General features: G+C 37.7%; 3 protein-coding genes across 6 annotated transcripts; 1 reads left to right on the top strand and 2 right to left on the bottom strand.

Moving 5' to 3' along the window:
* Positions 1 to 193: 193 nt before the first annotated feature.
* Positions 194 to 5,446, bottom strand: LOC117627462. Of its 4 annotated transcripts, XM_034359580.1 has the most exons (5): positions 5,095 to 5,446; positions 4,482 to 4,536; positions 3,793 to 3,859; positions 1,924 to 3,656; positions 194 to 1,491 (listed from the first exon to the last, which is right to left on the bottom strand). In XM_034359580.1, exons 4-5 carry the CDS (start codon positions 3,625 to 3,627, stop codon positions 526 to 528), a joined length of 2,670 nt encoding a protein of 889 aa, XP_034215471.1. In that variant the 5' UTR covers positions 3,628 to 3,656; positions 3,793 to 3,859; positions 4,482 to 4,536; positions 5,095 to 5,446; the 3' UTR covers positions 194 to 525. The 4 variants fall into 4 exon arrangements, with proteins under 4 accessions (XP_034215471.1, XP_034215468.1, XP_034215469.1 ...); XM_034359577.1 differs by having other exon boundaries at positions 194 to 3,656; positions 5,095 to 5,445; XM_034359578.1 differs by lacking the exon at positions 3,793 to 3,859 and having other exon boundaries at positions 194 to 3,656; positions 5,095 to 5,445.
* Positions 5,447 to 8,901: 3,455 nt separating this feature from the next.
* LOC117627995 (flavin-containing monooxygenase FMO GS-OX-like 9) lies at positions 8,902 to 11,608 on the top strand. The gene is made up of 7 exons (XM_034360331.1): positions 8,902 to 9,519; positions 9,663 to 9,733; positions 9,835 to 9,993; positions 10,207 to 10,289; positions 10,473 to 10,608; positions 10,716 to 10,889; positions 11,078 to 11,608. The coding sequence occupies exons 1-7, from the start codon at positions 8,946 to 8,948 to the stop codon at positions 11,273 to 11,275; spliced, it is 1,395 nt and encodes a 464-aa protein (XP_034216222.1). The 5' UTR covers positions 8,902 to 8,945; the 3' UTR covers positions 11,276 to 11,608.
* Positions 11,609 to 11,917: 309 nt separating this feature from the next.
* LOC117628854 lies at positions 11,918 to 16,517 on the bottom strand. Its single transcript, XM_034361393.1, has 4 exons — positions 16,387 to 16,517; positions 16,037 to 16,119; positions 14,578 to 14,768; positions 11,918 to 14,225 (listed from the first exon to the last, which is right to left on the bottom strand). Exons 3-4 carry the CDS (start codon positions 14,755 to 14,757, stop codon positions 12,039 to 12,041), a joined length of 2,367 nt encoding a protein of 788 aa, XP_034217284.1. The 5' UTR covers positions 14,758 to 14,768; positions 16,037 to 16,119; positions 16,387 to 16,517; the 3' UTR covers positions 11,918 to 12,038.
* Positions 16,518 to 18,525: the final 2,008 nt, after the last annotated feature.

The raw sequence follows: 18,525 nt of genomic DNA, 5'->3' as shown, positions 1-18,525 counted from the left end.
CCCAACTTAGAAGACAAATATTGGAAGCACAAGAAGTTCAAAAAGAAAAACTTCAAAGATTGCCTGCCTAGCCTAGTTGATGGTGAAATGTGACTTTGATCATTATCTATATTAATTACTAAGCTATGCCCTCAAGACATCAATCTAATAAAATGTACATGCCATTTCTAATGTGAGTTTTGAACCATAGCAATTAATTTGATCTCAAGACATCAATGTACTTATATAATGGTGCCTCATCAATTCAAATTGCCATGGTAATAGCAAAATTAATCTCATTATGACAATAGAAAATTATAAAACGATAATACACAGCTCTTTCAGCAAACCGATAGGTAGCAATAAACACAAGAAAAATGTTTCATATTCTCAGAGAGCCTTCTCACCTTGATTCAGTTTCTCTTCATCACAAATTCCTGTGACTTCAATCCCATGTGACCTCCAAAACTAGTGTTGTTTTTCTTTTCACTCTTTTTCTATAAATATTTTCAAATATGTACAGAATAGCTATATGTATTTTGTAAATCAGCATGCATCTTCCACTGTCGAGGGTCTGGCATCCTGAAGCGAGATCACAGTCTCAAAAGCACCAACCAAGGCCTTGACTTTACTCTTCCTGGATTCGACAAGCCTACTGGCAGTCTCTTTAATCACATTATTGAACAATTTCTGGACATCCTTCCTTCCTTTCACATCTTGGTGTCTCAACACAACTTTCTCAGGACTAGTGTCAGTACCATTCAACATGCCAGCACGACCATATTTTCTCCTGAAGCTCTTCCTTCGGGAACCTTCCAAATCTCGTTCTTGGTTTTTCATAACAACTTTCTCACGTTTGATTTTAGCACCATTTGACTGACTGTCATCAACCTCCTTCCTCCCAGTGCTTCCCTTTTCAGTACCAGCATCATTTGACTCACTGTCGTCAACGTCCTTCCGCCCAATGCTTCCCCTTTTGATACCAGCACCATTGGACTGACTATCATCAACTTCCTCCCTACCAATGGTTCCCCTTCTGATAGCAGTGCCATTTGACTGATTGTCATCAACTTCCTTCCTCCCATTGATTTCCCCTTTGATACCACTTCTTCTGTTTTGGGTGTCCCTCGCCAATCTTACTTTCCTGAATTTGAGTCTCCTCGGAGTATTGTTCTCAGGCTTGAGGTCAACCACCCTTCCTCTCCTGAATTTTAGCTTTCGGGCTAGGCTGTTTTTACTGTCAGAGCTAAGCACTCCAGACCTTCGAGGCCTAGTCTTGTGCTCCGCCTTTAAATTTACTATTTGATTATCAGTATTCATTGTATTGTGTTGAAAGGTGGCACCACTTTCTTTTTTATGAGTGGACTGAGATGGGAAGATGGACATGGATGATGATGCGGGTGACGAAGAAGATAAAGATGCTAGAGTACTACGTCTCAACCCTTTGTTATCGGGGCATAGAGGAGCAGGTGAACGGCCATAACCTCCATTTGCAGTACGTTTCAGTTTTGTCTTCTCAGAGGATGGAGGTGATCGAGTGCTACCAATTCCCTTCCTTGCTTGCTTCAAGCTTTTGACTTTCAAGGGTGAGGGTGATAATAACTTAGGAGCATTAATGCCATTTGGTGTTAGTTCCACAGTATTATTCTCAGTATTTGATTCAATAACGTACAGAATCTCTTCTGGCATGTCCTTATTGCAGGATCCCTCAGGCTCAATTTCTCTGGGATTGTTTTGATCTTTCAGATGAGACGACCCTTTGACTTTCTCACAGCTTCCAGTATTCACATTGGAGACTCTCTTGAGCGGGTGCATGGAAGTCAAAGAAACAGTTTCAGGCCCCAACATCTTTTTCTCAACCAATACAGAAGTCCTCAGGGTTCTGCTGCTGATTTTTCTATTTCCTCTGCTGCTTGAACCTTCTAGTATTTCCTTGACTTTTCTGCTTCCATTCTTTCCTTGATTATGTGAACCCTTTCCTGGGAGAGAAGAAGGCCCTAGTTGCTCAGGCTTCACCCTTGAAAGGGAACCTTCCGTACAAGCATCAATTTCCTTAACGTTGGTTGAAACTTTTTTCAAAGAAACTTTTTCTTTCTTTTTCAATAGTAAAACTCTTTTTTCCGTGACAACAGAATGATCAAGTTTCAGGGTTTCTGTATCTGGAGAAGGCTTAGGACTGATTGTGGATATCCCCTTCGAATTACTCAGGCTTAGTACTGATCCTGGGAGAGAAGATGGTTCTAATTGCTCAGCCTTCAACTTCAAATCTAAGGAATCTTCTGAAGAAGCTTCTATATCATTAAAGGAAGATGAAACTCTTTTCTCTGCGACAACAGATGTCTGGATCTCCGAATCTGGAGATGACTTAGGATTGATGGTCGCTATCCCCTCCAAATTGTTCAGGCTTAGGACAGATCCTGGGAGAGAAGATGGCTCTAACTGATCGGCCTTTACCTTCAAATCAACCAAATCTTCTGTACAAACATCTATTTCCCTGGGAGATAAAACTTTTTTCTCTGTGACAACAGAATTATTAAGTTTCCGGGTTCCAGAATCTGGATAAGATTTACGAGCAGTTGTGGATATCACCTTTTTCTCTGTGACAACTGAATAGTCAAGTTTCTGAGTGTCGGAATCTAGTGAAGGCTTTGGACTGGTTCTGGGCATCTTTTTCCTCTCTGTGTCTGCTGAATTAGTTGCTTTGAGATTCTGGCCTGCACTTCCAGTTGCTGTATCCGATTTTGGCATTGCAGTGGGTGCATTTTCTTGAGAAGGATTTCTCACTCCATATTTGCAATAATCATGGCAGGAACCTGTTCGAGCTCTGAGATAACGGGATTGAATCTTTACACCAATGTTCGGACGATTTTTTCTTATATTATCACCATTGGGCTCCGTTTCCAGTGGGATCACTAAGAGGTAGTTCCTTCTGATATCACCACCTTTGGGCTCCGTTTCCTGCGAGATCACTGGGATAGAGTTCCTTCTGATACCACTGCCATTGGGTTCAATTTCCTGTGGGATCACTGCAACAGAGCTCCTGCTAGCATCACTACCATTAAATTCCATTCCCTGTGGGATCATGGAGATAGAATTCCTGATGATAACATCAGGAGGGTCTACACTCTCGATAGAGTTCATTCTGACATCACCACCCTTGGTCTCCATTTCATGTGGGATCGCTGGGATATGGTTCCGTTTGATATCACTGCCACTGGGTTTTATTTCCTGTGGGATCCCTGCAATAGAGTTCCTATCATCACCATTGGATTCCATTTCCTGTGGGATCACTGGGATAGAGTTCCTTTTTATATCAGGAAGAGGATCTACTTTCCCGATGGAGCTCCTTCTGCTATCACCACCACCATTGGCTTCTATTTCCTGTGGAATCACTAGGTTAGAGTCCCCTCTGACATTTCCACCCTTGGGCTCCATTTCCTGTGGGATCTCTGGGATAGAATTCCTTCTGATATCACCGACATTGGAATTTGTTTCCTGAGGGATCACTGAGATAGAGTTCCTTCTGACATCACCATCATTGGGCTCCAGTTCCTGTGGGATTACTGGGATAGAGTTCCTTCTTGCCTTGTCACCATTGAGGTCTAGGTCTTGTAAGATCACTGGGATACCAACGTTCTCTACTTCCATTATGAAGATGACATAGCAAACGCACAACCCTGTAGAAAATTAAGATTTCCCCACAAAGAGAGAGTGAGAGATTACGCAAAAGCAACACTCACTTCCTAAATGAAATTTTTATCACTTATTTTTATGTGTTTCAAGTAAAAGAACAAAACGAAGCAAAGTGCTCATCAAGAATCTGATGTAACTGTAATGTAGTGAAAATCTTGAGGCCTCAAAACTTCACAAGGCTGTTATGCTGCATTCAACATGAATGAAAACATTCACTCACAATAGTTCCAGAAAAAAATAATGACGATTTTATATTACATCATGAACAGAAAAATGAAAGCTAGCTAAAACTGAAGATCGCATTGTTATTGAACGAAATGATCACCAGTTTTGGAAATGTACATTTAACCCTATACATCTAAAAGTAAATGATGGGCCTTTTAACATTTACTGGACCTATTCCTTTCTTTCTTCCCCCCATCTTGGATTAGGGCTTTATCCTTTTTAGCACACATAAGAACTTGTCACTGCAACTTCACTTATGAATTTGCCGAACATAAGTCAATTAAGCATTTAACCTCGTAATTCAGATGGTATTCCCTTCAGATACCATGCATCAACTTGTGGCAATTGCACAAGTGCACACAAACTCTATGTATGTAAAACACTAGCTGCTACTTGCTAGGATCAAAGCAGCAGGCATGCACACTCTCTCATGCATGTATAAGAAGATTAATTCCACTTTCCAGGCTCAAAAAACTTTACACAACTTTATGCAAACATTTTGAAAGATCTTAAATCAACCCATCGATTGGTAAACAAAACAAACGCACCATCTGACAGCTAAAACAGGAGAAAGGTCGACATACCATGATAGGTCTCCTCCAAGAATTAGTCTCAGTTATTGAGTTCTTTGTTCAAAACCTGACAGATCATACAAAAGGTATAATCATGATAGATGCAAAAACACCTACTTTCTGCACTTACAAACACCAATAACAAAACAAGACAATGTATCGCCAAAATCAGCAAACTATCAAAATCATAAACTTGCAATTCCCTCAATCAACAATTGAGAAAAAATTATCCACTTACACGTCCAAATAGCCTAAGAGAATCCTCTAAAATCTTTGTTTACCCATCAGAATGGTAAAGAGCAACCAATTTGAAATTTGATTGCTAAGGATGGGAAAAAAAAAAGGAAAAGAGAACAAATTTATCATCATCTATCATGCGTCTTAAGGATCAACCCATTAGCAAGCTGCCAAGGAAATGCTCATTTTGGCAAAACAGGGACTAGCCCATTTGCAGTTTTCACACAAAATATTCATTTTACACAAACAAATAGAAAGATCCTTCTTTCACATTAACCTTGGAATTATAACCATAAAATAGACAAACCCCATTTGCAATTCATCAAGAAAAAGCTCATTCTGGGCAGAAACAAAATCCAAAACACTGAAAAGAGCATCAAGATCATACCTTTTTCTTGTGTCTCTTCCTACCCTTCTCATCAAGGTAGCATGAGAACTTGAGATGAGAAGACCCCAGAAGGGGCTGTGTGAAATTGGTTGCCTTAGAAAGAGTGGTGATTTTTTCGTAATTGTATTTGACTGGCTCTTTGAGGACGAGAATGCGCGTTTGTTTTTGTTGCAACCAAAATAAACCCTTCCCAAAATGAACGAAACAAAGTTGAAAAAAATAAATTTTGAAAAAGTAAAAATAAAAAATAAAAATAAAAACCATCTTTCGCCTTTTGCTGGCGGGTGGCCTTTCTTTTGGTGGGAAGATCAGAAGTGGAGGAGAGATAAACTTCTAGAAAGAGAAAATCATGGAAAGTGAGAGCGGCTCCCATCCCTAATAAGGAACGTTCTTTATCCAGAAACACTTTATCCGCCAGGGGTGATGATTAGGTGACCTGACTGTGAGTCTGCGTTTGACGACAAACACGCGCGAGCGACCATAATTCTCTCCTATTTTTATTTTTGTTTTCTTCTTCATGAACTGTTTTTCTTTTCTTATCGAAAAAATGAGTTGTTTTTTATTTAACTTGAAGGTGTAAAATTAAATATAATTTTGTTTCGATTATTTTTCTAAAAAATAGTTTTCATCCACCAACCAATGATATTTATTGGTGGGTTTGGTAAACTAATTATGAAGAACAATATAACTTAAAACTTTGGTACAATAATCCTCTGTTTGTCTCTTACAAGTACTGGTAGACAGGGACGGACCCAGAAATATGAACTCGTAGGGTCATAGTGTAAAAGTTCAATTTCTTTTTTAAAGATTAAAGTTTGGTGGGGAGAGGGTTAAAGGTTCGTGGGTGGGTGGAGATTGGGGATTTAGGTTTAGGAAATGGGGGTTTTGGAGTTTTGAGAAGGGTCTGTTCTGTTTGGTCGAAGAGAAGGGTTTGTTTCAACTACAATATGTTCTATTTTTTTCTTTTTGAAGACCTGGACTAAAACGACGTCGTTTTGGCCAGGTCTTTTATAAAAAAAAAAATTCGTTGCTGCTGGTCCAGAACGACGCCGTTTTGGTGCCAGCGCATTTAAAAAAAATTTTGCTCTATTCAAAACGACGCCGTTTTGGATCCAACGCTTTTTTAAAAAATTCGTTGGCCTGATCCAAAACGATGCCGTTTTGGCCAGCCGGGTTTTAAAAAAAAAATTAGAAGCTGACCCAAAACGACGCCGTTTTGGTCAGCTTCTTTTATAAAAACAAAACTGAACCCCTGTTCAGCTTCTTCTTCATCAGATTTGCAGCTCCTCCTTCAGCCATTCATGGGGTCACACACAGGTTCAAAGGGACCTTCTACCTTACGTTCATGGAGTCCATAGGATCGTTTAACCCCATTGACCCCACTCTGGGTCCGTCCCTGCTGGTAGTAGTAAGATGGTTAGCTTTTTTAAATAATAAATAAATACAATTTTGTGAAAATAAAAATACTTGAGGCTAGGCTTGAGCAAATATTTGGGTATAAAGAGGCCCCAAAATGTAGCATTAGAGTTTTAAAATGTACATAGTTTAGGCCTTTTGTAAAGATCTAGGCTCAATTGAATTAAGTTGATTTGGGTTCACCAACAGAATTTGGTCCAAATCAAATACACATATGTATATGAGGCAATTCCAAGCCCAAGCCTGCCTTGGTTTTGGACCAAAAGAAGAAAAAGCCTGCCTTGGTGGATGAGTAAACTTTACAAGGTAAATGTCGTAAGGGCTACGATGTCGATCATCGGTACCATATGGGGTGAGAGGTTCAATCAAACCATTAAACTTTAACATTTTTAACTTATACATGGTTGGATTGGATCCCTCACTTAATACCCTCACCTATACCCCCTCATTGTAGCAACTCACGGTAATTGTTGCTATAGTTGTAATATAAACATTGAGAAGAAGACTCCTAGCAATTGAGATCACCAGATTTTTTTAACAGAGTCTAGTAAAAGCAATTTCAACATAAAGTTACATATATTATATGATGACAAAAACTATAAGTGAAAATGATTTTAGGAAGGTCATGAAAGAAAGAAAAAATAAATGAATAACCTACTTTACCTTACTTTCAAGCTCCAAGTTTGCTTCCTTCTAAGTTTTTGCACCATCATTCAAGTGTAGGTAAATATCTAAGCCAATACCAATACATATATATTATTACAATTACAGACTGTCCAAAATTGTAGGTGTAGAATACTTTGGCAGTCAGTAAATTACTGGTAAACATGCATGAATTTGAAAGCAATCTTATACCCCCTAAGTGCATATGATTCAAGGGCTTGTCCTGTCTTCATGTTAAAGGTTTGGTTAGATTACAGAACCCAGCTAAAAGCAATCTTATTTGAATGGCCCACCAAATAGTCAAAAGAACTCTATGCTTTCTATCATTGACTGTGTTTAACTCTGATTTTCTTGTTAGTTTCATAACCAAGGCATTGCTATAATTAGTGCTTAGCTTAAGCCCCTCCTAATTATCAAAAAAAAAAAAAAAATTAAAAGGACTCACCTAAAGTAATTTAATACCACTTATAGGGATTTTAGCTATCCCATCAATGTAATTTACCTTGCAAGTTTTCCATCTCCATACAACAAACCTTCCATATGGCATGATAACAAAGTGACAAGACAGGCCAATCATTTACTTGCTAGATTAGCTAGGATATATAAATATAATTAATTTACTTGTACTTGCATGCTTAGATTACACACTAACATAAGATTTTTTTTGACAAAATTATGAATGCATCTCTCCCAAAGTGATAAATGTTAATCTTTATCAGTGCATGTGTCAGATCCTTTTTTCTAATAGAAGCAAAAGTATTTTTTTGGCGAAGAAAGGAATTAAAGGGAGGGCTATGATCACTTTCCCTTCATGACCACAGTTGCAAGTCAATTGAAAAAAAAAAGGAAATTGTGTTGAATAAACATGTTCACTGTTTCATGATTGTTCATGTTCCCTTGGCTTCAAGAAGGGGCATTCTTCTATTGTGGGGACTCAGACTCAGACTAGGCTAGTTACTTTTCTCTAATTATACCCTTTTTCTAAAAAGAAAAAAGATTGATATCAAACGAATAGTTTTCATAAGTACACTCGGGTTCGATTCGAGACAATCTTGAGGCAACCCAATTTAATACTTCCTCCTCCCCCTTCTTAGCGAATGATAAAAAATAAAAATAAAAATAATAGTTTCCATAAACCAAAAAAAGAAAAATAATGGTGATATGTTTGATGCCAGAACCAGAGAAAATATCAGCAGAAGATCCAAACTACATGATGAGTTGATCACCAAACTTAATGGCCCATCAAGGTCCTTCTGTTCTGCCATTTTCTTGTAAGAGCATGTGGTTATATTGGCATTCAAACACCATTGAAAACAAAGATATTTTGATATAATTAGGCACATAGTTTAAGTATTATTCTTTTCATGGAAGGTTAAGGACTGAATTGAACTTACCTGCATGAGCCTGCATCCCAAAGACTTTAATTGGCTCGAGAATGTTTGGTTGGGACAAGATCATGATGAGAATATGTAATTAGGTGGAACTGTTGAAGATGGATCACAAATAACAAAAGATGACATTGAAAATTTTCATGCAAGTTAACTTTTTTTTAGTTAAAAGTAGACAAATCCTTGGCATTGATTTTAATCTGTCACGTGTGGTCTCCCAGTTAGCAAACCATCTCTATCTCCCAACATTATTATGAATTTCCCATCTGTTTGCGTGAACAAAATTCAGCTATAAAAAGCCAATCAGCAACAACGAATTTCCCACACCACCACCCTGTGATCTGACCAACCCTTTACTCAAAATTTAAAGCCAAAACCGTAACCATGGTTTCTGAGACTTACCAATCCAAAAAAGTTTGTGTAATTGGAGCTGGACCCTCAGGGCTTGTAGCTGCAAGGGAGTTGAGGAAAGAAGGTCACAGAGCGGTGGTTCTGGAACAAAACCATGATGTAGGAGGGCAATGGCTGTATGACCCTAATGTGGAGGGAGAGGATCCCTTAGGAAGGACACCTTCTCTAAAAGTGCATAGCAGTCTTTACACCTCTTTAAGGCTCATATCTCCCAGAGAGATCATGGGCTTCACTGACTTTCCATTCTCAGTGAAGAAGGGTAGGGACATGAGAAGGTTTCCTGGCCATAGGGAACTTCTTTTGTATCTTAAGGATTTCTGTGACTGGTTTGGATTAAGGGATTTGATAAGGTTCAATACTAGGGTGGCATATGTGGGGATGTTGGATTATTATGGTACTAGTACTGATGATGTAGTTGGCTGCGAAGATTTGAAATGGGTTGTTAGGAGTGTAGATAAGAAGACTCAGATTGTCATGGAAGAGGTGTTTGATGCTGTGATTGTGGCCACTGGCCATTACTCTCAGCCAAGGCTGCCTTCCATTAAAGGTACTTTATCAATTTCTTTAGTTTCATGCTAGCTCATGTGAAAAACTTTAACATTCTTAATCATATTATATATGGTTTTAATCTCTCTGTTTCCATTTTCATTTTTCCTTTTGCAATTGTGGTTTTCATTTGGTCATCTTTAGGAATGGATGCATGGAAGAGGAAGCAAATGCATAGTCACATCTACAGGGTTCCTGAGCCGTTTGCCGATGAGGTAAGGCAATAGATTAGATCTAATTAGTTCTTTGCTGCAATGGATCAACAAAATTTTCAAGCTTTTAAAAGATGAGGTGATATATTTTCCTCTGCTTGCAGGTTGTTGTGGTGGTTGGAACTTCACTAAGTGGACAAGATATATCAATGGAACTAGTGGAAGAGGCAAAGGCAGTCTACCTCAGTGGCAAATCTCTTGACATATCTGAGGGCTTGTCCAAAGTCATTTCCAAGCATGAGAACTTGCACCTTCGTCCACAGGTTCAAACAAATATGAAATTGCTTCGTGCCTCACCTTTCAAAGCAGGGCCCATTGCAATCCCATCCCATTAGTTTTATTTAAGCATGCTCTTTTTTCTGCATTCTGTTTATAAGCAACAAAACTCTGTTTCGTTTTAAGCAATCCCATCAGTTTTTCTTTCATGTGCAAGCAAATGTTGGTAACAAACATTTAAATGCAACATTCTGCTGCAGATAGACTGCCTTCAAGAAGATGGGAAGGTATTATTTGTGGATGGTTCTTCGGTCATTGCAGACACCATCATGTACTGCACTGGGTAAATTTTGAAACCCAATTTGACCTTATAAATATGCTGGTGGATCTACTTGCTTTTGAAAAGTGATTGGTGTTACGATGGACTTTGACTGGGAGATTTTCTATGGGTCCCTACATTCAAATGATGGACCCCACAGCTTGTTGCAATATAATTAATTAATTGGTCCAAGCGGGCTGTGTGCAGGTATTCATACACATTCCCCTTTCTTGACACCAAAGGAATAGTAGCTGTGGATGATGACAGAGTGGGCCCTTTGTATGAGCACACCTTCCCTCCATCACTTGCTCCCTCTTTATCTTTTATAGGCATTCCTAGAAAGGTAATTTAATAAACCTTTGTTCTACATACCTAGCTTTCATTTTCATCATTCTTTATGTGAGATTAGTACATGATATTTTTGGCTAATTAGTCCATAATCTGATACAGATCATAGGGTTCCCTTTCTTTGAGTCACAAGCAAAATGGATAGCTCAACTACTCTCTGGGAAAAGAACATTGCCATCAAGGGATGACATGATGCAGTCCATTAAGGAACTCTATCACTCAAGGGATGTTGCTGGCATTCCAAAGCATAATACCCATGATATTGCAGAGTTCGAGGTAAAAACAAAAAATTAGTACCACATTTACCGACCACCTTACTCGTAAAGGTGGTGAGATGCGTTAAATTTATGTATATACTTGAATGAGCTGGTGAGGCTGTCAAGCCATTGATGTGTGGTGTGGCCGCACATATTGTAGCTTGCATTCTAAGCTCTCTCTCCCTTATGTTTTGCTTCTTGTTGCAGTATTGTGATAGATATGGAGATCATATTGGGTTCCCACGTTTAGAAGAATGGAGGAAAGAGCTTTGCCTTTCGGCCCTGAGAAATGCTGACACCGACTTAGAAACATATAGGGATTCGTGGGATGATCATGAGCTGCTTCAAGAGGCTCTTCAAAGTCCACATTTCACTCAACATGGGGCTCAAGATTTTCCTCTGTAAACCTTAATTATATTATTATTATTTGCTTGGACCACGAACTTTAAGTATACCTATTATAAAAGTATTTGTTATTGTTGAGAGAGAAAGTTCTTTTATTTTTATCTTCATTTTGTTTTTCTGTGGTTCTTTTGGCGGAATGAAGGGGTATTCACCATTATTAGATTTACAGAAATGGTAGAAGACAATAGACTCTAAAACATTTGTTTTTGTACAAAGTCAGGCAAGGTCAACAATTTACAAGGTCTGGCTGGCAAAAACAAGTTGTTGACCTATAAACGACAGGTCGCCTTGTAATATGCTTTTGTAAACTGCAATGAGTTTTGGAAACGGCTACAGTTTGTACTCAATAAGCTCTTTGTATGACCGCATTTTGTTCAGTTATGTTGTTTCACTCAGTAATATTACCTAGTACTTAATGTTTTTTACAAGTCTCTGAAAACTTGTATGAGGTTTATTTGTGTTATTCACAGTGCTTACAACAGTACTGTAAGAAGTGCCATCAGAGCTTTCAAAGATAAATTTTCAATTCTGCAAATGAGGGAGACTCAGAGCATGTGTATATCATTCATGGCTTCTTTCTTAACCACCCAAATATAGAGAGAGAGAGAGAGAGAGATATATATATATATATATATATATATATATATATATACCCACCACATGTATGAATTATGAAGGTCTGGAGAACATTTACAAACAATCTATTGATTCACAAAAACCTCAACAATAGAGTTTTCAAACAGACTCTTCATCATGGCTCTTCCTATACTGGGCTTAAAATAAGACGAGGCTTGCTAACTGGAAATCTCTGCCCTCTACGCCGCCTAGTTACCTCTCCCCAACCTATTAGCCTTCTCTCCTCTTTTCCAAATTGACTTTTGCTGCCAATTTGCTTCAACAATGATTCCAAAGTATTCTCAGTTACAGTGGAAGTAGAAATGCTGGACCTTCTCCTCCCCCTTGCCAATCCAAGTTTAGCTGCATATCTAGCCGAACCTGTTTCCAAACGATTACCGGAAGACTCAACTAGCCCTCCTAGTGTCTGAAGATCCTCAGTCACCTCATACCTTGACAAAGAGGCAAGACTTGGGAGAATTTCGCTCTGGAAGTCCTTCCGCTGCCTTCCCTTCCTTTTCCGGCCCTTCCTTGGCTGATTTGGGGATGAAGTGGTACCTGTCTCTTCATCCTTGTGGCTATTACTTCTACAGCAGCACTCTTCCACCTTTGTCTCAGTCAAATTCAATGTCATGACCTCAAAGTAGTCCATTCCATCAGGTAGAAGATCCTCACTCATAACTATTCCAGCCTTGTTCTCTGGACCACCTACAACTGCAGAAGCTATCCCAGCAAACCAATGTAGGGAGTCACATGAAGTTTTAAGCAGCTTGTTTGTGGTTCGTACAATACAAGTATGAAGCCCAGATGATGAAATGGACGCCAAAGATTCTGCTGCAGTCCTGACTAGTTCCTCTTCCAGATCCACTTTCTGTCCTGAGTCACCTGATGATGGAAAAGGTGTCTCAATTTGATTTTCATCAGATTCTCTTGTTGGCACAAAACACTCCTTGTTTTCCAGATCTTCCTGTCCTAACAACAGAAAAGGTGTCTCAACTTGATTTTGATCAGATTCTCCTCTTGGTGGAGAACACTCCTTGTTTTCTGGACTAGTAGGTGCCTCCAAAACAATTTCGGTTGAGAGAGAGGAAATTGGTGAAAACCTGTCTCCATTTATGGATGAGTTCAGGTCAACTTGTAATCCAAAACCTACATCTTTCTTATCAAATTCAGTCTCTACTACATGTTCTGTTAGTTCTATTTCTGTGTCGAGCACTGAATCACAAGCCAAGTTTAAATCAAGTACCACATATTTTTCTCTTTTCTTTTTCTCTTCAGGTGGGTTCAGATTGGCATTAGAGGGGGAGCCATGCGAACAGCCATCACGAGAAATGTTAAGCTTCTCACAACTAGCAGCAGAACCACAAATCCTTTTACTTGAGTGGTCACTTGCCTCCGCCTGGTTTGAATCTTTACGTCCTTTATCAGTTTTGCTACTATAAACAAGCTTTGGCCTGTGCCATTGCAACTGCTCATTATAATCTTCAAGCTTCTCTGATCCAGTTGTTGCTTGGAAACTCTGGGAAACTGCCACATCTAGAGGACAGCTACGAGGCATGAAATTCAAGTTTATATCCTTTGGGGACTTGACATTTGCAGAATCCTGCCTGTATTTTGTAATGCCATGGTGTTCACTCACTAAATTGTCATTAATCCTGATCAGATTATCAAAACTGATGGGTGGTGGTGGGTGAGCCTCTGAATGCTTGGATTCCAACTGGGAGCCATTGCTAAAGCTACTATCAAGGAAGAAGGCACTACCATGTTTTGTGCTAGATCTCAAATCCTTTTTTAACTGTAACCTGTCACCATAAAGAGCAGGATTTACCGTTGATAATTTATACCTATTACTGAATGGTAAAGGGGTGTTAAAACATGGGAGTGCTTGAGAACTTGATGCCTCGGGTGCTTCAGAAACCTTTCCATTTCCCAGAAATTCTTCTTCTTCATTATCAATGTATGCATCAGCCGGAAGTTCAAGATCCAAGAAGTTCTTCTCAAATTTTTTGCATTTGGATTCCAACAATTCAGAGTCTTCTGAACGACCTTCAGTTTGAGTAGAATAAGAGCATGCCTTTATGTTCCTCCCTCGAACAAAACATGAAGGTGATTGGATACTTTCAGCACCTGAAACAAATATTTGATTGCATACGGGGTTTACCAAAGGCAAGGATGGCATGTGAAATGTCTTTTGAACGCAAACAGATGAGCTTTGAGACAAAGAAGTAGTCAACTGTGAAGCCTCCATCTTCAGCTGATATTTAACCAATTCATTCCTTCTTATTTCATCCATTAGTTCTCTTTGTCTTCCATAAAGGCGATGAAGGTCCTGAATCTGGATGGACAGAAGACATGTCAGGCATATTTAATTGTTTAAGAACTTTCATAAAAAGTTGGGAATATCAAAGATAATGTGGCCGTAATGAAATAACCCAATGATACAAAAATCAAAACAATCAAAATCCCTTGAAAAACGAAGGATTATGACTCAATGATTTGCAGTAACACCATTTGATGTTTATGGACCATACTACAGTATTAACAAGTGATAAAAGACAATTGTTGTATAAATAGTTATGATATCCATAGAAAAAAGTATAAAGAACTAAGAAATTTGAATGCACTAAGCTCAATGAAATTCAACATTCTGTATATTATTGTTGGCATGAATGGTCAAAATACTATACCTGATCCCTCAATATCATTTCTTGCTCGAGCATTGTCTGCTTTAATACCTCCTTGTAGTACCCTAAAAACTGGTCAGGAGATGAGTTATGCTTCCTTTTACTGCTATTAGCAATTAAGTTATGATTCCTTGTCAAGTAATATCCTGGGAAATAGCTGTTGCACTGGATATGTGCCCCCATCTCCAGAAATTCTACACGCAATAAAGCACAAAGTTTACTGGATAACCCAATAAAGTATAACCGAGCACCCTCAGTTCCATCAGAAAGAAAACATGCAACAGTGTATAGAAATCAGAATAGGTTAGTTTGTACTGTATAGAGACATCTAAGGAGAACAAATTGAAACTGTTTCAGTATAAAGCATCTAGAATGCTCAAGAGTATAATTCCCTGATACCAAAGAGAAAGGTGACATAAAAGAAAGGTCTTAAGAAAGACACTTTTTAATTAAAAGGACAATACAGAGCCCAAAGTTTGAGCACATTGAAGAGAAATATCAAAAGAAGCTTCTAGGTAGAAATGGGCTTAAGAAAACCTACTAACATAATGCTGGTGGTTCCTACATACCTAGGCCAAGATAATCAAAGAGACAAGCCAACATTTTGAAACTGCTAGGCTACAATGGTCCCTACTAGGGAAACCAATTTGAAATCATGTAACTCAAGAGTTGATTTGAGAGGAAATGCATTGCAAGTTGAAGTATGTGTCTGTATTTGGAGAAAAGGGGGAAGAAGGAAAATGTCATCACTTTACAAAGATTGAAAGTCAACAAAATTTAATGGGACAACTGCGCTTACTCAAGATATCCATGATCCATCACAGTAAAAGCCGTCAGACTAGTAAAAATGGAAACAAAATCAGAATTAAGACCAAGCCGCAATGTATTCATTCCACTGGTGAAGAGCAAAAAAGAATACTTTTTTCAAGATCGAACAAAGCAAAGATTTGGTAACATGGTCTATATTTTCAGCATTGTTCACAGCCCCTTATCAGCTTTGGGCTTATGTATCCTCATATAGTGGAAAGCTAAATGTCAAAGTCATAATAAAATGTATCACAGATTCCAGGGGAACTCGGAGTAAAAAGTCAAAAATAAAGATCAGAATATTTTTCAAACCAGATTGTCCAATAAAAGAATTGAGAAAATTGAACACAAGAACACTAATTACTTAATAAAAAAATCTCCTTTGACAAAATGTGGTTATAAATTCCATCTTAGCTATAAAAATGAGTTATTTTTGGTATTATGTTACCGATAAGCAACGAAACTGGATAGACCCATCAATCAAAAACATCAAGCACAGAAGTTCATTCCACTTCATGGATTTTTATTTTACAGAACAAACATACGAAAAAGAAAACAGAGCAAAACACAAACAAAAAGGAAAAAGGATAATACAAAAAATCCATCAAAGGGATCACCTTTATCATTAAAACATTGATGTAAATCTAAAGCATACCTGAAATTTGATGCGTAGTCCTATTCTAGCTTCTCCTCAAAAACCCAGCAAGGATTCACTCATTCCATGACTGATGTCTTGCTCTGAGCCACAAAACAAAGCAAAACAAGAACAACCGAAACAAACCCACGAATCAGGAATCAGAATAACAGATTATCCCAAGAGAGCTCGAACATCAAAGGAGGCATTTTGGAAAGACCATGGAAATTATATAACGTTGAAAACTTTCGATCCTCTCTGGGCCATTTTCTCTAAGAAGATTTAGAGAGAGAGAGAGAGAGAGAGAGAGAGAGAGAGAGAGAGAGAGAAATAGCAGATAAGAAAAATCCACAGAAACAAACGAAACTTACATGAGAAGAGACATGAAAGTTGTCCACACCCAACAAAGTCTCTCTCTTTCTCATTTTTTCTGTTTGTTTTTTGGGTTTTGAGCAAGTGGGCATTGTCTTATGAGGCTCTAGATTCTCTCAACCATTTTCTGTTTTCGGAAGAAAAAGAACATTTAATATTAAACTTCAAAAAATATTATCAATATCAAACAACACTCCACCAGCACTATTACAAACCGGATTTTACTGCAACCAACAGACACAGCCAAGCTCTTATAGACTATCTCAATTTTTCAAATTTAATCAATATCTATGTTGCAAGAATTTAATGAAAGTTATTATTTTTCCCAATAGTTACAAATAATAATTGGTAAGCAGTAGGTCCACAGACTTTGTTTTGATAACGAATAAAATTTATGTGACTTATTTTCATGCCGATAATGAAATCACAAGTAAATCACACATATCTATATTTTGTTTACATATGTTATTATTTGACACATATTTTTTTGAAAACATTAATTAGTTATTGTTTATTAACAAAATATAATTACGAATTTTATGGGGGGAGTCATAAGTCTCATCGTGTTCTAAATTACCATGAAATTGTGATTTAGAGTCATTAGAGACTATTACACAGGCCTTTTCATGTTTGTAATTCTTAAACTCTCATCAAACTTACCAGTGAAAATGATTTTGTGTGTGTATCTTTCTTTTTCCTTTTTGAGCTATTCAATTCAGAAATATGATGCTAAAGACATGATCCATTTAGTCTCATTGCTTATCCAGGTGTCAAGATAACAACCTCATGGGACCATCTAAATCATGGTTATGCTTGTTTAGTACATAATTAGTGCTAATGACTCAAGCCTCCAGGACAACTAACACGACAACAAGAGATATAATGGCTAGCTTAATGAGTTAGTTACAATGTTACATCTGTGAAAGTACTTCAAATCAAAGAAAGAATATTAGACAAAAAGAAGACTTATTAAAATATGCAATTAAAAATGGGAAAGAAAACAGAAAATTGGTTTCTATTTTGCAAGTGTTTTATATGACAAGAAAATGGTCCCAAAAGATGAGAGTGGAAACAGTGAGAAAAATAAAAGCAATAAAGACTTTCTTAGAGCTCAGTGGAGATTTTTTTTTTTTTTTTTGGTTTGAAGTCAAAATTCTGGAATAGGTCATATGATATAGATGAACTTGTACGCAAAGAAACTATGATACCCTCAAGACAAAATGTGAGAAAGTATAATATTTGATTTTGGTAAGAGATAAGGATTTTCTAAATTATAAATTTAAACAACTAAGATGTCATAAAAATTCAAATATAAAACTTCTTGTTTATTAACTAATGTCATTTTTTACCGTGCTAAATCACGTCGGCAAATTGGTTGTATAGTTGCTCAGTTGAATTAATAAACTTGTAAAAAATGCGTCCGTACAATACAAAATTGTTTGAGCATTGTATGAATTGCGGCGAAAATTCTCTGGTGGGACCCCTCTCTTCCTCCTCTTTTTATCAGTCCAATCCAATCCCGGGCGTGACCTGCATGAAGTGCAGAGCTTCCAATTCTATTTCCTTGATTTTTCTTTTCCACATTGAAACTACAAAATTGCCCTCGATATTGCGCAATGACAGTGTCCCCCTTTGTCACCTTCTCGGGTATCACTTTCATTTCATTTCATGAATCTGATCTCCCATAAAGATTAAAGTGAAACCCAAAGCTACCTCATTTTTTATCGTTCCGGGCTTTCTATTTAGTCACTGTAGCATGATTGAACCTCTGTTTGTTTTTATAACTTTATTGGATGTTATGCGTCTATGAGTCTATCTCTTATAAATTCGCATATGAGGGCAAATTTTTTCCCTTTCGTATATTATATGATGTTTTTATTGTCAAACAATGATCTAATGAGTAGCTTAGCTTTAGCATAAGATGCATCACTTCAAACTCGTTTTACAAGAAATGAGTTTCCTCGCGTTTTACTCCATATCAATCAAGGATTGAGATTGGTGCAAAAATGGGGCCACAAGGGTAATTATCAACACAAAAATTGTGCGATGTCGATGTGGGATAGTGACGCTGACATGTTCCACAACGTGGTACTTTTGCATTGGGCGCAGAAAAAATTGGGCACATGCAATTTTTCTTT

Source organism: Prunus dulcis, chromosome 5, assembly GCF_902201215.1.
Source record: "Prunus dulcis chromosome 5, ALMONDv2, whole genome shotgun sequence".
Lineage (NCBI taxonomy): Eukaryota > Viridiplantae > Streptophyta > Magnoliopsida > Rosales > Rosaceae > Prunus > Prunus dulcis.
Note: the sequence above shows the minus strand (reverse complement) of the source record. Positions and strands in the feature narration are given on the sequence as shown.

What these genes read in the sequence shown, in the direction of transcription:
- LOC117627462 (XM_034359577.1), bottom strand. Translation starts at nt 3,627, where the DNA reads ATGGAAGTAGAGAACGTTGGTATCCCAGTGATCTTACAAGACCTAGAC.
- LOC117627995 (XM_034360331.1), top strand. Translation starts at nt 8,946, where the DNA reads ATGGTTTCTGAGACTTACCAATCCAAAAAAGTTTGTGTAATTGGAGCT. An exon ending in CTGAGCCGTTTGCCGATGAG is followed by an intron (nt 9,734 to 9,834) that starts GTAAGGCAATAG and finishes CTCTGCTTGCAG; the next exon opens with GTTGTTGTGGTGGTTGGAAC. An exon ending in ACTTGCACCTTCGTCCACAG is followed by an intron (nt 9,994 to 10,206) that starts GTTCAAACAAAT and finishes ATTCTGCTGCAG; the next exon opens with ATAGACTGCCTTCAAGAAGA.
- LOC117628854 (XM_034361393.1), bottom strand. Translation starts at nt 14,757, where the DNA reads ATGGGGGCACATATCCAGTGCAACAGCTATTTCCCAGGATATTACTTG. An exon ending in AAATGATATTGAGGGATCAG is followed by an intron (nt 14,226 to 14,577) that starts GTATAGTATTTT and finishes CTGTCCATCCAG; the next exon opens with ATTCAGGACCTTCATCGCCT.